General features: G+C 44.3%; 1 protein-coding gene across 9 annotated transcripts; it reads right to left on the bottom strand.

Annotated features, from left to right (window-relative positions):
- Positions 1-306: 306 nt before the first annotated feature.
- Positions 307-17,867, bottom strand: RTP1 (receptor transporter protein 1). 9 transcript variants are annotated; one of them, XM_082461546.1, is made up of 6 exons: positions 14,814-17,867; positions 14,596-14,649; positions 10,931-11,235; positions 4,255-4,393; positions 3,374-3,699; positions 307-1,566 (listed from the first exon to the last, which is right to left on the bottom strand). In XM_082461546.1, exons 3-6 carry the CDS (start codon positions 10,936-10,938, stop codon positions 1,047-1,049), a joined length of 993 nt encoding a protein of 330 aa, XP_082317672.1. In that variant the 5' UTR covers positions 10,939-11,235; positions 14,596-14,649; positions 14,814-17,867; the 3' UTR covers positions 307-1,046. The 9 variants fall into 9 exon arrangements, with proteins under 9 accessions (XP_082317672.1, XP_082317673.1, XP_082317674.1 ...); XM_082461547.1 differs by having other exon boundaries at positions 14,920-17,867; XM_082461548.1 differs by having other exon boundaries at positions 15,329-17,867.
- Between the last annotated feature and the right edge of the window lie 849 nt (positions 17,868-18,716).

Raw genomic sequence — 18,716 nt, 5'->3', positions numbered from 1 at the left:
GCTGATCTTTGGTGAGAGGGCCCATGCCTGGCCCATATAGGAAAGCCTCTCAACAAGGGTTTCAACAAATAGCCCAAGAAGCCAGGCCCCTCTTCCTGTATTCTGACCATCAGGACCACTGAGAATCAGTCCGACTTGGTCCCTGAACTCTGAAGACTCTTCATTATAATGGAGAGTCATTATATTTGTTTCCTAGGGATTTTGTGCTTTTCTTCTAACATTCTACCTTCTGAACCTCTCCTAAATTCTCTGATGGTTCATATGCAGTGGGTGGGAAGACTAGCTCTATGGCACTCCACCCCAAGCACCATCTCTGCACCAGACAGGCCCCAGAATCCACCCTGAGTGGAAGGAAGCTGGAAACTGGGAGTGTGGAAAACAGAAGAAAGGGGCCCCGCGTATCCAGGAACAAAGGGGCAGCCTAGTGCCTCCACCTCTCTCCCTTCAAGAGGAACCTCTGCTGTGTGCATGGAGACGGAGCTATGGATGAGACTCACACACTAGGCAGAGGCTAATAATGTAAGGCTGCAGCTCCAGATGTGGGCAATAATGAGGGGTAGGGCTGGGTTAATGAGAAAGCAAGGAGGAGCTCATTGCTGTGGAAATGCCCCTTGAGATCACACCTAGTCCTGTAGTTTTCAAACTTTTTAAACGCAGTTGGACCTTTTTCATACAAAACTCTTAAATAAACTCCATCTAACGTGGAGCTGCTCTAGAGGAGGAGGTAGGAGTTGGGGATGGGTGGTTTGACCACGATGGGAAACCCACTCGCTCACCCCTTCTAAATCCAAAAGCCCCGAGGCACCTATGCAGAACGTTGGGGTCCTGGGCCTCACTTTGAAAAGCCAATGATCTAGCCCAAACCCTTACTTTTATAGATGGAAAAGCAGGGTGATTTGTCCTGGGTCCCCACTGAGTCAGTGGTGGCACCGGCGCTAGAACTTATCCCCACTCCCAACCCAGGTCTCTCTTCACCCCCTCCCACCAGTTGGCTGGCCTCTCAGGCCTTGGGCCCCTAGCAACCGCCTGGGCCCAACAGGGGAATCTTAGACGGAGCTGTGGAAGGAGAACTGCAGGTAGATGATCAGCAGCAGGACCGTGGCCCAAAACAAGCACCAGGGGATGGAGCAGAAATTGCAGCCAGAACCCGCCTCGGCCCGCGACTTGGTGGGGCTGGGAGCCCGGGAGAAGGTGTAGGTTGTCGCCTCCTCCTCCAGCAGCTTCTCGCTGGGCTTCCAGTGCACGATGCCCTCCTGGCAGGCCTCGCAGAACTCGCCGCGGTGCCGCCGGTTGTCTTGGCGGCTGGCCACGTGGATGCGGTACTGGCCGCCGCGCTCCCCGTAGCACTGGTCGCGCAGGCTGGTGATGAGGTTGTCCACCAGGCTCTCGATGTTCTCCTCCAGCATGCTCCACTCGTCCAGCCGCGCTGCGCCGCACTCGTAGCACAGCTGCTTGAAGACGCGCATGCGCACCGAGCCCGCCCGCTGGGCGCGGTCCAGGTGCATGTGGAACAGGATGACCACATGGGGCGACTGCCAGGTGTGCCAGCACCAGGAGCAGTGGAACCTGTGGAGACGAGGAGAGGCAGGAGGAGAGGACGGAGTGGAGGCGGTGGAAACGGATCCAGGAAGGAGGTAAGGGGCGGTAGGCAGAGCCTGGAGGTAGAGGCGTTGTGTTTACGGCCCCCTGGGTTCATTAGCTTTCCCCAGGCGGCTTCCCAGCCCGCCCACTTGTGTGCTCTGCTAGGAGCAGAGTAGGTGCCTCAGGAGGCAGCTGGCATCCAGCAGCGCTCTGCCATCACTGGGCCCCCCTCTGTGCTCTGCAGAAGCCTCTGTGCCCTCCATTTCAACGCCCTCAGGCCTTGCCTTTGGGCCTTTGGCTCTGGGCACCTTTCCTCATCTGTAAAATGTGCACGTTGCACTAAAAGAGTCCTTCCTGCTCAAATATCCTTTGAGTCTGATAGCAGGGATGGCCCGCACCACAGAGAAAACGCAAACTCCATCCACACACTCTTACCTGTCAACACTGACTATGAACTGGCTAGACCCAAATCCAGAGAAAATGACACCGTTATCAATTCTCAGCCTCTGGGCCGGTGCCAGGATTAATGTAGCTGAAGGCCTGGAAGTGGAGGCAGTTCATGCCCAGAGTGAGCTAACTGGGGCCAGCTGGGGCTCTCAGGTCATCAGCCAGGTCGGGAGGATGCACAAGCCCTCCCCACTCAGCCCCACACACCTTCCAGGTCTTTGAGAAGCCCCTGGGCCCTGACAGCGAGTGTCCAGTCCTTCACATCCCTCCCATCAGCTGGTTAACGGGTTCCACATTTCCATTCTCATCTCTTCTCGTTTACTCACACCCTTTGGGGACTGTTTCCCCTCTCCCAAACTAGACTACAAAACTTGGAATGGAAAATGTCAAAACTGGAGGGACCTTAGAAATCACCTAATTAAGCTTTGTTTTACTCTGAGGCAAAGAGAGTAAGAAAGCTGTATACACAGTGAGTTAGAGGCAGAGCCAATATCCAACACCTAACAGGGGCCCAGTAGATGTTTCTTGTTGAATAAATAGAACTGGGGAAGGAAGGAAGGCCTTGCTTCTGACCCCCAGGCTGCACCACTCAGCCTCCGAATCTTATGTCCCAGAGGTAAGTCTTTACATAATCCACCCACGGACAAGAGTGCTGGAAAGTCATCTCAGACATTACTGTGCATATGAATCACCTAGGGACCTTGCTGAAATGCAGATTCCGATTCAGCAGGTCTAGAATGGGGCCCAAGATTCTGCATCTTTAACAAGTTCCAGGTGATGCTGCTGACGCTGGTCATGAACCGAGAGGCAAGGATCTATGCTAACCCCTCCTTCCGCAAGTGGGGAAAGTGAGGTCCAAGAAGGAAGCGGAATTTCTCAAAGGTCATAAAGAGTAGAGCTAGTTTCCAGCACACCTCACGTGTTCAATATTTTATATTAAGTCAAGCTGAATTAAATAGATTGAAACTGAACTGTTCCAGGACCGGAACATAGGTCTCTTGACCCACAAGCCCCCCTTTCTCTTGGCTTTCAATTGTGTTAAGAGGTTATTAAAATATAAAAATCTGTAAAATACCAGCGTTTAGAACTAATAAATATATTCCACCTCTTTCTCCAGAAGGGGAGACTATGACTCAGAGAGGGAAAGTTACCAGGTGCTCAGCGGAAGAGCTGGAATCAAACTTAGGTGTCCCAACTCCCAGTAGCTACTCTTTCTCTGCCTCCCAGTCTGCACTGGGCCAACAGCGAGACTGACCCCTAGCACCTGGGTTCCCCATGTTTCTGTCTTTTCTTGGAAGGTGTCCCAGGGGCTGCCTGCAGGGCCCCTACTTCCTGGGCTACTCACCTGCCTGAGGCATGCAATTCCAGGTACTGCTTCCAGCCTGGGGCTAACACATTGTGCTTGAGGTTGGGATCAATGATGAGGTCCCAGCTGTCAGCCGGCTTTGCCTCCTCCATCTTCTCGTAGAAGATTTTCTTCCATTCACCTGTGGTCACACTTTTACACATGGTCTCGTCAGTGGCGAGGGAGGGCAAGCTCCACTTGAGTGAGAACACGGGAAGTGAGGGCAGGTGCAAGGCAGGGCAGCGCAGTCTCCGCGGTCTAAAAATCCTCATCAGTAGGACCGGGAGGAAGCAGGACCCAGCTCCCTCCTTTGTCCGCAGTGGAACCTGTTTCCACAGCAACCAGGCAGGGAGCCAAGAGACAGAGGTTGGGAAGGAGGGAGTCTCTGAAGGGGTGTTTCAGGGCCCCCAAACTGAGGCTGCAGAGGCAGGGTTTTTGGATCTGAGTGACCCTAGTCAGGGTGGGGTGCCTGAAAGGAGGCTGAGCTTCAGACCATCTCACTCTGGCCTGCCAAGGGCATGCACGAGGACCTGGGAACTGGCTCAGCTTTACCTTGCTGCCCCTGGAGGTATCCTCAGCATCTGGCTGCTATGGTAACCATGATGCCTTAGGGAGCCAAAGAGAAATAAGGGATGGGAAGATGTAGACCTGTTAATAGATGCAGCAATAATAATAAAACCTCTTTCTGCACCCTCACTCATCTTGTGACCAGCACTTTGCCATTTACGAAAACTACTGGAGGTCTCTTGACCCACAATTGTTACTGCCACTGTACAGATCAAGAGACTGGGATTCACCTAGCTTATAAATGGCAGAGCTCGTAGCCAAATGCAAGCTATTGAGGCCCTACCGATTCATTAATTCATTTGTGTCAAACATACCCGTGTGCCAGGCTCTATATATGCCAGATGGTTGTAACTGGGTATGTACCCAGTAACCAGAATGCAATAGGATCCATGCTGTGACAGCCATGTATAAGAGCAGCCACCTGTGCACAAAGGTGGGAGCCATTGCATCAGCCTGGAAGGAATAGAAAAGATAATTTTCAACTTGATTATAGAAGAGGAACATAATATCCATGGGAAAAACAACCTTTACTATTGGTGCCTCTTTGGCTATTTTTTAATACATTATTTTTCCTTTATAAAAGTCATACAGGGTTATTTTAGAAAACTTGGAAAATATAGATAAAATAAGACAAAAGTAAGACTCTTCCTAATACCCATGCTCAAGATAGTCACTGTTAATATTATGATGTACACACCCTGCCTGCTATTTTCTGTACATGTATGTGTGTATATATATGTGTGTGTATGCATGTATGTGTATATATACACACACATTCTACATAGTACACTGTGATCTATTTTTTAAATAACAATATATCACAAATATTTTTCTAGATCATTTTCTAGGTCTCGGTCATTAATTATTCCAGCTTGGAGGCTGCCTATATGCTGTTATATGGTTGGGCGTAATTTATTTAGGCAACCTCCTATTTGGGAGCATTAATTTTTTTCAGTCTCTCACAGTTACACTCTTGCTTCCTATTTGAGTAAAACTTATTGCTGAAGCTCATGGACCTGCATTTCAGGCATCAGAGATGATGCTTCCTGCATTTGGAAAACATACTCTTGACTCTACTCCCTGCAGAAGCCTGGTGCGGCTAGCAGAATCTGAGCAGCCTCTTCAAACAGTATTCACTTGCAGACAGCCTACAGATTCTGAGGTTTAGGGATGAAAAAGAAGGGCCTAAATCTCCCTTCTGATTCTGGAGACTATCTTCCAAGTTCTCCTCCTGCCTCTGCATGAATGCTTGATGCCTTAGCATCCTTTATTATAGCCTCAGTTTATTCAGATTGGCAATGGGATAAAAAAGAGGCAGCGTCTCTAGTGATTAAAAACAGGAGTTCTGGAATTACTTGCCTGGGTTCTTTTTTTTTTTTTTTTTTTGGAATGCTCTTATATCCTCATAGGTAGCTATTCTAATATATTTAATATGTATCATTTCAAAATGTATGTTGATGTTTTATGTGAATATTTTAATTTGCATAGTAACAGCAATCACTATATAGCACATACTAGGTATCAGGCATTTTTCTAAGTGCTGTATACATATTAATTGAGTTCATCTTAATAATAATCTCTATACATAGGTAATATCAGCAGCAGCTCCATTTTGCAAATACGTCAGCTAGAGCAGAGAGATTAGATAACTTGCCCAAGATTCAACAGCTAATAATGAATGGAACTGGGATTTGAACCTAAATGATTGTTTCCAAAGCCCCAGCTTAATCACTACACTGCTCAGCACAGAACATCAAAACAAAACATTTGCTAAATAAATGTGTCTTTCTACCTTCTCATCTCTGGATATGGTCATTCCAGACTCAGAGAATTGAAATTCATATCCTTTCGGCAAATAGTTCAGTAGGCCATGCTGAGGCCATAGCCCCTCAAAAGAGAAGTGAGTGTCTTTAACCCACCAGGTTCCCTGTTATCACTGCAGATGGCTCCTTTTCTGCTGAGCTTCGTGCAGCAAGTGTCCACAGACCCCTGATGCCCAGTGTAAAGATTTTAGAACTGAAAGAGAAATGGAGCTTGAAATCTTACCAAAAGAAATACAGTGCAGAAAGCCATTTCTAGGAGCACCATTCCTGTGAAGCTGTAATCATTTGATGACAGGCACCCAGGTTCAGTGGAGAGAACACTGAACTGGAAGGCAGGATATGTCAATATATATCCCAACCCTGCTACTGGCTGGCTTTGTGACCATGGACAAGTCACTTCTCTTGGCCTCAGTTTGTTCATTTGTTCGATGAAGAATTAGACTAGATGGCAAGGCTGAGGTCCCCTCTGGCTGTAGCCATGTATGAATTGAAAGAGCTTTATACTTAGAAACCTGAATCCTTGGAGGGCAGGAGGTCGGATGGAGGCCACTGGATGGAAGCGGGATGCTTCTAATGAGGCATTGTGGGTAGTGCCTGGAGTCGGGGTCTGTCTCCTTGGGGGCTGCTACATAGTTGAAGATCTCTGGGGAGGTGTCACTCCACTAGCTTTGTACCGGACACAGTAAGGACAGAAAATAAATCGGAGCCACTGAACGTTAACACTGGAAGGGATTTTAAAGTTCATTAAACTTTTTATCCTTCAAGTCAGTATTCTTGCTTCTGAATTAAGGCAGTCAATAATTCAGAGAAGTAAACTGACTTAACCAGTCTCAGAGGTGTGATGCGAGCTGTCTTACATTGCAGCCACAGGCCAAGGAGAGACTGGAAACTGAGGACATTTCCAGAAAGTATGTAAAGCTGATAGAAGCTTTTAGAACTTGCCCTGGAGCCAAAGTGTATTACCCAACACCAGGAACAAATTCTCTAGAAATATTTTGCAGTCGTTGCTACAATAAACATCATGATGAAAAATAAGAACACAGAAGGTAAGAATCACCAGCGGGGTGTGTGTGTGTGCGTGCGCGCGTGTGAGCGCACATGTGTGTGCATAACCAGCTGATGCAATTCCCATTGGCACAAATTAAGTTTAATTTAGAACCTGAGCTTACTATGCAGAGAGCAATGTAATACATCCTTCTGTATAGCAGAATGTCTTCTCTAATAAAATCATATTTTTATCAAGACAAATAACCCTATGGTATTGCAACTTGCTCTCTACCAAATGAACTCTGATGTCATGATATCCACAATTTAGAGATTGCCAATCTGTTATTGACAGGGTTCTTAGACTCTTTAATCAATAGAAATTGATAAGAGGCCACATGAGAAATTCAGGCAAGGCTTTACTGGGACTTGTGCTGCAGCAGGAGGGAGTGAAAACAAGTAACACGTTCCCTTGCTCACTCCCTGAGGGGGGCAGCGAGCTGGTTCTTTATGGGGCGAGGGTAGGGGTGCATCCAGAGGTCACGCCAGAGGGGTAGCTTAGGTGGTTTGCCCACCCCTTTGGTGGTGTTGAGTGCAGGGGGCATGCACAGTACGCTGCTTTTGCTCTAGATTCCTCAGTGGCAGTTAGGTTTTTAGTCTTTTTCTATCTTGTTGTTCATAATTTGCCCCAACTGCCCATGCGCGCAGTTATTTTTAATCCCTTATAGTTTCTTCATATTTTGTTGCTTGAGGAGACATTTGTCCAGGTGCAAGCACTGCAGCAGAGGGTCCCAGGTCCCAACCTGTCTCAAATCTAGACATCTTCAAAGCCAATGGCCTCACCTTGGCCAGTTTCTTAAAGTTTGTGATCACAATTTAAATCCATAAAATGGTTTAAAACTAAATCCCCAACTAGAACATAGAGTGGTAGGGGAAAAAAGAGAGAAGAGAAAGAAAACCATGTCTCTAATTTGTTATTTGGCTCAATAAGAAATATTTTATGAAGTTTATTATTCTATTATTGCTTATCAAAATGTTATAAAAAATAAACATTGTCACTCTTGAAACAATGCACTAGTGACAAGTGATTCTCAACCAGGGACAATTCCATATCCCTAAAGGGCATTTGGGAAGGAAGGGTATGTTTGGGGGTTGGAGCAATGACTAGAAGTATCTGCTGGCACGCAGTGCTTAGGATCTGAATGTACCTGACAGTTCCGCAACAAAGAATTTTCCTTCCCAGAAAGACCTACCTTTGCTGAACCCAAACAGTAAGCCCCTCCATGATCTGTTGATTTACTGGTATAAAGAGCCCAGGTAGTAGTCTCAACTTCCAATTTAATGAAACCATTGTTTTCTTCCTTGGTGGAAGCATTCCTCCCTTGGGAACCAAGACCTCTACACCAGCAGAGTCCAAAGTTGTCGGGGATAGGAAGCAAAGAATAAACCAAAAAAAAAAAAAGTAAAATCACTACCATCAGAGGTAATTTTGAGAGAGCTTTTCCACCTCTGAATTCTTGGAGCTGAGGAAAACAGCACCAAACCTTGGTTGCTAATTCAGAGTTATATGCCACATCCTGGAGAACAATACCCCGGCCCTGCAAGGTGCTGTCACCTAGATGGCTCCATAACTGAGTCTTCCAAAGGCCTCCCCACTGTTCATTGGGGCCAGCTGCTTCAGAGTGATGGGAGATAGAGTAAAACAAATGAACTCCATGAGTATGAACCCATTGCCAGATTTCATTTGCTTTAAAATCAGTTCCTGGTCAGAAGGAATGCTATACAGAATATCACAGTGGCAAATAAGTTATTCTCCAAGTTCACTGCTGAGTGTCCAAATGACAATAGCAGAGATCAACAGTGATCCCTTGACTGGGACATGATTCCATGGGGAGCCAGCCAACCACCTGGTAGCAGTTTGATTTTATCGGACCACTTCCATCAAGGAAATGGAAATGGGCAGAACTTTGTCCTCACTGGAATAGAAAATTATTATGGATCTAGGTTTCCCTTCCTTCTTCACAATGCTCTGTCATTTGCAGACTTTCAAAACGCCTTTTTCACTATTATGGTATTCCTCAGCTGCTGAGGCTGCCTCACTGCATGGTGGATGGTTTCCAAGAAGGAGCATTCCAAGAGGAAGGAAATGGAAGCCATCAGTCCACTTAGGGCTGGGTCAGAAATCCTGGAACATCACTCCCATCATGTTCCATTGGTCAAAGCAATCACAGGGCCAGAGTTAAGGAGCTGGAAAATAAACTCCACCTTTTTTTTAAAATTGAAGTATAGTTGATTTACAATGTTGTGTTATTTCAGGTGTACAGCAAAGTGATTCAGTTATATATATAGATATATGATATATATATGCACATTCTTTTTCAGATTATTTTCCATTATAGGTTATTACAAGATATTAAATATAGTTCCCTGTGCTATACAGTAGGTTTTTGTTGTTTATCTGTTTTATATATAGTAGTGTGTATCTGTCAATCCCAAACTCCTAAATTATCCCTCCCCCACCCCTGCTCTTCCCTTTGGTAACCATAAATTTGTTTTCTATTCTGTGAGTCTGTTTCTGTTTTGTAAATAAATTCATTTGTATCATTTTTTTAGATTCCACATATAAGTGATATCATATGATATTTGTCTTTCTCTGATTTACTTCACTTAGTATGATAATCTCTAGGTCCATCCATGTTGCTTCAAATAAAGCCAATAATGCTGGAATTATTTCATTCTCTTTTATGGCTGAGTAATACTCCATTGTATATGTATATATATACCACATCTTCTTTATCCATTCATCTGTCGATGGACACTTAGGTTGCTTCCATGTCTTGGCTATTCTAAATAGTGCTGCTAAGAACACTGGGGTGCATGTATCTTTTCAAATTAGAGTTTTCATTTTTTTCAGACATATGCCCAGAAGTGGGATTGCTGGATCATATGGCAACTCTATTCTTAGTTTTTTAAGGAACCTCCATACTGTTCTCCATAGTGGCTGCACCAATTTACATTCCCACCAACAGTGTAGGAGAGTTCCCTTTTCTCCACACTCTCTCCAGCATTTATTATTTGTAGACTTTTTGATGATGGCCATTCTGACTGGTGTGAGGTAATAACTCACTGTAGTTTTGATTTTCATTTCTCTAATAGTTAGCGATGTTGAGCATCTTTTCATGTGCCTGTTGGCCATCTGTATATCTTCTTTGGAGAAATGTCTATTTAGGTCTTCTGCCCATTTTTTGATTGGGTTGCTTGTTTTTTTGATACTGAGCTGTATGAGCTATATGTATATTTTGAAAATTAAGCCCTTGTTGGTCATACTGTTTGCAAGTATTTTCTCCCATTCTGTGGTTGTCATTTTGTTTTGGTTTTGTTTATGGTTTTGTTTTGTTTATGGTTTCCTTTTCTGTGCAAAAGCCTATAATAAACTCCACCTCTTGAAGGGGAAGTGGCATATACCTACAGGGATGACAGGAATTGGTAGTGGGCACCTTTGCAGACTATCCACCAAAGTGCCCAATCGTTTGTTCTTATCCTCCAAAGCTTAGTGTCTTGAAAAAGCTATGTCAAATTCTATGATGTAAGTAGAGGTTGACATTATTTTGCAAAAAAGGAAACTAAAGATCAGAGAGGCAAAGCAGTCAAATAGTAAACTAAATCCAGCAAGCCCAACCTCAAAACATAACCAGAAAGGGACAGTAGGGCTGCTCACCTTGAAACCCAGTAAAGGAAACCATCGCAAATACTCAGCCCACTACTACCACCCACCCCTGCCTGCCCTATCACGATGTATAGGAATCCTTTCCTCTCCTTCCCCTCCTGCCCTCACTACCACCACTGAGCTTCTCTTCTAAGCTCTTGCTCAATTTTGTGAGTCGTATGTGCCACTATCCTCCAGGGCACTATCAGAGGACAGGGTACAACTTTCTTTTACTTTTCCATGAAGTCACCCATCAGTCCACTGAAAATCCATCTAGGATGCATGTCTAGAACTTTCCCTTCTCTCTCTGATCTCCCTTCTGATGAGATCAGGCACTTTCAGGGTGGTATGGCCATAGAATCTGATCTCCCTTCTGTCTTCTCCTCTTCTGCTTTCTCTTCAGGGACCTGATTCAGTCTTTAGCATGAAGCATCTACAAGCAAATAAATGTTCCTCCTACTAATAGTGACTACTTACCATTGCATAACTTTGATTCATTAGCAAGGTTTCTGTCCCTTCATTCTCTTATATCAAAGATCCTCTACTCAGCAAGGTAAAGGAAGAAGGAATGGAGGAGAAAGAAAATTCCATCACACCACATACTATCCTCCCTCCAAACATGACCTTTCCAAGAAAAGCCATGAAAAGAGAAAATATGGTTCTCTCCTTTGGAAGCGATGGGAAACTGCTCTGGACAGCGAATGTGTATTTCACGGCAGCCACAGAATAATCCTGGATCACAGTTACATTCAATTACTTTGGCTCAGCCTCTACCACATGACCTGAAAAGACAGAAGTGTATATAGAACAGAATCAAGGAGTGGAAGAGGTCTGGGAGTTTATCTAGTCCAACCCTGATCAGATGTACCAGTGACTCTGATTTATCACATGTGAGGCTTTACACAGACATAAGATGATCAGTTTTTAATTTAGTGTGAAGGCAACTCTTCGCCCAGAGTGAGGAGACCATTCACTGTCTGTCTTCAGACAGACCCAGTGATCCAGGATTAGGGTTACTACTGAAGTCCAAGTAATCACAGAAGCCCATTGACTGTCACGCAGTCACCCAGCCTGACATGAACACCTGCAGTGCCACGGAGCACGCTCTCTCCAGAGGCAGCAGATCTAGCTAAGCTCTGGCTGTTGGAAAGCTCTTCTTGGCTGTATGCCAACCTCTCACTCCCCGAAACCTCAATTCACTGCCCCTTGCAACGTGGAGCGCTTAACAAAGTCCTAGCCCACAGTAAGCAGTCGATAAATTAACTACTTTTGGGGGGGGGGGGGAATGTGTTATAGTTTTTCTGCTGGAAGCTTCTATTTAAATAATTTGTAAAAATCTATATTGTCAGAGCACCACTGCTTTTTTTTATTCTTTAAACTTGAAAGCTTTTATTAAGAATACCTTATATTGAAGCTGAAACACAACTTTAGGGGTAAGAGTATTATTTATTCTATTCTCTGACATAATTTTCTGTAATGGCAAAAGCAAAACAGTTCCTGTTTTTTCATCGGTGTATCACGGAAACTTTCAAGCACATATAAAAGTGAAAAACAACAACAACAAAAAATGGAACTCCATGTTCCCATCACCCAGCTTCAACAACCAGCAGGCTTCTGCCATTCTAAAACATTTTCTTTAACATAATATTTGAGATTTCCTTCAAAATATTAGGGGTGGCGGTATAGATGAAACATGATTAACCACGAGTTGATCATTTTTGACTCTGTGGGTACATGTGCATTTATTATACCATTCTCTCTACTTTTTTATGTCGAACCTTTCCATAATAGAAAGTAAATAAGCATTTTTTCTTTTGCTCATCGTCCTCTTCTAATTTTTTGCTTTGAAACCATGAACGATGCTTCTTGTAACTTGTAACTGTAGGCATCTAGTTTAAGCCTTTGTGGTCTGAATTTTTCCATACATCTTCCTATCACTATAATGACAACCTTATATGTACAAAAATAGTCTAAACATGTTCCTCTTGTAGCCTCAGATGCACTCACCAATGAATGTCTATGTTTGAAATACATGGTGTATACATAACATGCAGGTAATTAGCAGTTCTGTTATCCAGAGGCCTAGCTTCTCAGGACAAAAGACTTTTCTGTTAAAGGAGTTAAACAGTCTTGATGAACCATAAAAGTTAAAGTTCCCTTCATTCAACATCCATCCATTGAGTAACTCTTATATGCTAGATGCTCTAGCATGTAGATAATGTAACATGGCTGTGGGACACAAAGACAAATTATTCTTTACTCTCTTAGACCAGTGTTCAGGTGAATTTTATAGTGTTGATCAAAATAAAAGACCACAGGGATCCCCAGCATCTAGAATACTGCTCAACATGTAGTAGATGTTCAATGTCTGTTGAGTGAGTGATGTATGAGTGCATTGCTGGATATCAGGTTATAATCCCAGCCACTTAATAATGACTTGATTATTGAGATAAGACTATTGACCTCAGTGGAAAAAATAGGAAGGATTTACTCTCCCATATTCATCTTTCTAGGTCCTCAGTTTTTGATTGGCTTTGGTTTGGAGGTTAATTTGGAAGTTTATATGTAACTTTTGGTTGCAATATTTGATTTAGGTGAATGGAATTGGAGAGTTATGTGCAGCCTGCAAACAGGACAAAGGAACAGTGAAAAACCCAGGTGCATCCTTCATAGCCAGTCACACTGGTTAAGTCTACTGTCTTACCAAAAACTGCTCTCATTTTCTCTTAGAAGCCAGTATTGATCTTTCAAGGGTCTAAGTTAATTCCTTTGTAGATCTGATTCAGGAGCAGAAGAGTAAAGGGGTCCTCACTTCTTAGCCACTTGGGAGCTGAGAATCTTCAGACTCCAGATTCTCTCTTCAGTGTCCCAGAGGAGTTATTTTCTTCCCTGGGACCAAAATCTAGGCCCAGACTGACTCCTCAAAAAGAGTGTGACTCCCGTATGAATGAGAGAGAGAAAAGTTCCAGGGAGATAGAGCCCTTTGCCTGAGATGGGAACAAGCTATGCTTTTCTCTGGGTTGGGTGGCAGGATGTTTAGTACCAGACACAGATAAGAAGAGAAGTAGGAAAGGGAAGCCTGAGGCAATAGACTGGGACTGGGAGACTGGCCCACAAGGCAGGTGTGAGGCCAGCCTTCCTGCCAGCTGTCTGGGGCACCAGCTCCGGAAGCTGCATTTCTCCTCTGTGAGCTTCCAGGAGCCAAGACCTGCTCTAGGAGCCCTGACAATCCCCACCAGAAGGAAGATGACTTTCACACCAGACAGAAGACCAAAGAGCCTGAAGCCCCTTTTCTGAGTACCCGTGGGGAACAAGTCCAGAAGACTCAAACAGATGAACAACTCAGCCCAGAACTAGCCAAGTCTACACCAGAGTAAGCTCATGGGTCATAGTGACCTGGGCATCGCCCAGGCAACTTGTGCCTGACTAGTCTTAAGACTTTGGCATCCATAGCCTTTATGATTTAAGTAGTGCCTTTACTATATATTTTCTTTGGACTCTTTGCCATTGTTTGACTGAATTGCACATTAAACATCTGTGACCCATGCTTCTGGAAGCAACTGGCATCTGGTCTGATTATGTGGTGCCACCTACCCCTGCATTTATATAAAGCCTGTCTTAGGTGTAAATATGATACTCAGTACATGTCTACATATATAAACTCTCAGAAACTACAAGAGAGAGAGAGAATTAGCAAGAACTGTGGAATGAATGAGAGCAAGGAGAAATAAGGGGTCTGCATTCTGTCACTGACTTGCTGTGTGATCCAGAGAAGCTGGTCTCCGTGTCCTACATTTCTGTGACCTTAAAACTGGTAGATCTATACCACATGTCTATAAGTTTCTTCTTTGTGCTAGCAGTTTAAGGGCCCACAATTATATGAAGCACCTATAGCTTTGGCAAAGGCAGGATCTCTCTCTTCAAACCACCCCCGCCCCCGCCAGATACTCAGAAACATACATAAGGAGCTACTTTCTATTTTCCCAATGAATAGATATGGCTATGCCAAAATTTTTCTTTATGAAATATTTTCTGAAGAAATAAGGACTGATGGTTATTTAGAAAACCCCTCAAATTTTTAAATAACCAAAGTTATTAAGTAAGCACCCCGTCATCCAGATAGCTCAAGGTTATATCTTTACCTGAATTGGTGTATCTTCCAGGTTTTTTCTGATTCCAAGCAAATTCAGCAGAGTCTACAAAATAAGGATGTACAAGTATGGAAATCATCCCCCGCCTCACACTTGAGGGCCACATCCCAGGGTTAATTACTCAGCATGGCACTCAGGTTCACCCATGACCTGCTCTCTATCTAACTCACCAGACACAGCTCCCACCACATTATCCCTGCTCAACCCACCTGGCCAATGCCTCTCTTCCCAGAACAGGACCTGGAATCCCCCCTCCTCTTTTGTTCTTGCTGTTTCTTCTGTCTGAAATGCCTTGTTCTCAGAGCACCATCTTACCCAGCCTGGTATGCTTGCTCCCCTATACTGCGGCAGGGGCGGGAGTTCCTATGTTCTCCGTCGCAGCCCACATTTTCCCTACTGCAAAATTTATAAGGATTGCTAGCATTTACTGAGCACTTACTGTATGCCAAGCAGGCACCCTGCTAAAGGTTTACATTTTACTCTCATATCAGTCCTATAAAGTAAGCTCTTGTTTTTCTGCCTTTCATGGATGACTCAAATAAGCCTTGAAATGGTTCAACATCTTGCCCTGAGTCACTTGGCCAGCAGGTGGTGAAGAGGAGATTTGAAGTCTGATGGCAGCGCCATCACAGTCTCTTAACCACTGTGCTGGGTAATGGCAGGATGATCTGTCTTCCCCAAGAAAAGAGGAGCTCTCTGAGAACAAGTTCCTCCTCTGACTTACTCACTGACATGTAAAGTACAGCATCTAAGAAAGTTGGTGTTGAATGAATGAGTTAAAATCCTGCCTGCCCTGGGAAGATTCCCCACTGTTCCCTGTGAGAATACGCTCGCTGTCTTCTAAGCCACTGCAAACCCTTTCTGGTGCCTCTGTTACACTTGCCATGTTATTTTGAGTGTGAGCGAGCTGTGACTGTGACAGCAATTCTGATAGTTCACAAACCCCTTAAGGGCATGGCTGTGTCTGCCAGAACCACATGGGCTCAGTGCTCTTGTCTGGGAATCCAGGCTGACTCACAAGAGGCGAGAAGGGATCTGCTGGGCCCCAAGAAATATGTCTACACTTCGTGCCCTCAAGGACCTCCACTCCGATAGGAAAACTAGGACACACATTCTTGGTCCCTCTCTAACCTCACAAGAGAAGCAAAGAAACACATTGCAAACTTATTCTCCACTTGCTGAGTAACCCATCACTTAGAGACTGTCAAGGGCTTGATTATCTCATTCCTGACTGAGGTAAGAAGCAGTGATGTGTCCCTTGGGTAACATTATTTGTAGACATTTTATAGATTACTGAGCTAAGTAACTCACCAAGTGGAGGGGACATTTGCTAACACATCAGAGTCTATCACTGTTGTTCTGGGCTCTGACTACTGACTGTCTCTGCATCACGTGGGCTGGGCAATGATGCCACAGGTTCTGACATCCCAGTCTCACAGGAGATGAAGACCAGATTCTAGAGTCAGCCTGTTTGCATTCAAATCTCAGCATCACCTCTTCCTAGCCGGGTGACAATTGGCTAAATGACTTGATCTCCCTAGTCTCAATTTTCTATCTATAAAATGAACAGAATAATAGTGACCACTTTATAAACTTGTGAGGAATAAATGAGGTAATATGTTCACAGTGCTTGGAATAGTATTTGGTACATAGTAAATGTTGAATAAATGTTAGGCATTATTATATCACCTCTGAGCTGGAATGGGCTTTAAAGTTCATCTAGGTCAACTGCCAATTCCAAAGAATCTTCTCTCTAATCTTGTTTCTATCTTCTTTTTGAATACCTCCTCCTATAGTCAACTCACTACTTCATAACCTGCCTAATTTTGAAAAAGCATTGTCTTGCATTAAACTCTTTATTTCAATGAGCTGAACCATCTGTTTTCCTGTTTCATCCATATGGTGATCTTAGGTTTGCCTTCTGAACCCACATTGATACCCACTCCCCCCCACTTCATGGCACCCTTCAGATATTTAAAGGCAGCAACAGTTATGATTCTTGGAGCTTTCCCAACCCTCACTTCAAGACTCAAGCCTCAGAAAATGGCTCTGTGAATAAACTTCTATTAAATACAAGATGCTAAAAGTCTTTGGGGAACACCTCCACACCTGTAGCTTCCTGATATCTTCGAGGTGTTAATATATGAAAACATCTCCAGGTCAAGGTCCCTTGGGCTTCTCTTCCATTCCATGCTATCCACTCTATGCTTTATCCAAAGTAAATGTCTTTAAAGGACACTTACTGTGAGAAATTAGATCTTCTTTATTCACAATCACCTGGGGCTTGAAGACCTGCAAAGACTTAAAGTGCTTCCAAATAACTCCCTGCCTACATTCTTGCTACCTACCCCTCATCTCTACCTATCAAAATCTGGCCTATTTCTCAGGCTCAGTTCAGTGCTTCCTCCTGCAAGGAAACTTCCCACATCATCCCCCAAAGATGATATCTCCCTTTCTTGGTCTTTTTCTTACTCCTTTGTTATTTTGGTCATTATCTCTTTGTACCTTGAATGAAGACCAAACCCACGTCTGATAACTCTCCGTCTCATTCATCGCTGTGGCTGCAGAAGAAGGAGTGTATTGGATGGCTGAAGGTAAAACAGCCATATTATGTCTGTCCCCAGGATATCACTCCAGCTCTCCACCCAAATTCCCAACTCTCTGCCGATGCTCCCATCCCTCAACTAGGAATACTGGAAATGCTGATGGCTCACTGGGAATTGCCCTTCACAGTAGGCTCCCAAAGGCCAATGACTAGCTGATTCAAGGATCCAAAGACCTGCCCCTCCCCCCGGCCTGATTTGAGACAACTCCAAAGGGCTATCTCACTTCCAGAGTCCCCCATAGGGTAGACTGAGGCTCAGTGGCAACCATATCACATGTTCCTTTCTTGTCTATCCAGTTCTGCCTTCCTCACCTCCCTACAGGTGTAACTCCCGAGAGCACTTCCCAATAAACTCTGCACACAACTCTCCATCTCTGAGCTTGTTTCCAGGAAACTCAATCCAAGGCACGCTTGGACTCTACATAGGGCATCACCACTGCCACACACCTGATGCATCTTGGCTTCCTTAACAAGTGAACATAGAGCTAACGGAATCTTATGTAAGACATGCACTTAAACTCTGCAAAGGAGGGAGCCACAGGAAGAGAGATTTCCCCCATCCCAGGTGGCTCAGGGACTGAGAGGACCTGGAAGTTCAGATCCCAACACGCCTCCCATGACACAGGATGGAGAATGAGGGGAAGATTTAAAGATACCCACCATGTCATCCTTAGCAAGGGCTATGGAAACTCAAAAGGATAACTGGAAAATAGGGAAAATGAGATGCAGAGGGAGGAAGAAAGGGAGAGAGGACATGTGGAGAGGGGTAAAGAGAAGAGAAAAAGTATGGAACAGTGAAAGACTGGGAGAAACAAGGGAGCCACAAGAGGAAAGAAACAGAGTTGGAGGAAAAAGAAGGAAAGCAGATTGCTCTAAAGCATCCTTTTGCTTCCTATAGTAACTTCTCTTAAATTTGTACTTCCTTTGCAGCTGTAGAGTATTACTATGCTTTTTTTGTGGCTTAATTGTTTTTATAGATTCCATTTGGATTGTATTTTTATTTTTATTTGGCTTGATTTGGGGTTTGTTCATTTGTTCACCTATTTGCTCAAATTTGAAAGAAGATCCATGAAGGCTCAACGTTTTCCAGCAAACAGGTGGCATGGATGCCCTCTTTCTATGCCTGCCTGGGTTCCCCTCGTTCAGGTCACACCCTGGAGGGAGGTGATTGTCCTATAGACAGGCATCAGGAGTGACTCATTCAGACTAAGAAGGAATCTTTCAATTCTTCCGCTGCCCATTTGTCTGACTGTGAAGGGGAGATAACTTTGGACCACCTTAACAGTCATTCATTAAACAGCGCTACAACTGAAAGAAGCACAATCCGAAAAGGCAATGGAAAATAATTTATATTTTTATTGCCATTTCTCACAGAGGTGCCAGATGGGGAATTACGTTGTATAACACAAAGCAACATGTCCTAAACTTTCTTTTCACCCATCCATTTCCCATTGACCATAGCACATCCCTCTAAAATCTTTTTCTTTTTCTTTCTCTGAAGCAACAT

Source organism: Balaenoptera physalus (genome assembly GCF_965194825.1).
Source record: "Balaenoptera physalus genome assembly, chromosome: 4".
NCBI lineage: Eukaryota > Metazoa > Chordata > Mammalia > Artiodactyla > Balaenopteridae > Balaenoptera > Balaenoptera physalus.
This window is presented reverse-complemented; position numbering and strand designations above follow the sequence as displayed.

Coding starts and splice junctions, on each gene's coding strand:
- RTP1 (XM_082461546.1), bottom strand. Junction 3,700..4,254: donor ATATAGAGCCTGGCACACGG/GTATGTTTGACA, acceptor CTGTGGAAACAG/GTTCCACTGCGGACAAAGGA. Junction 1,567..3,373: donor GAATTGCATGCCTCAGGCAG/GTGAGTAGCCCA, acceptor TCGTCTCCACAG/GTTCCACTGCTCCTGGTGCT.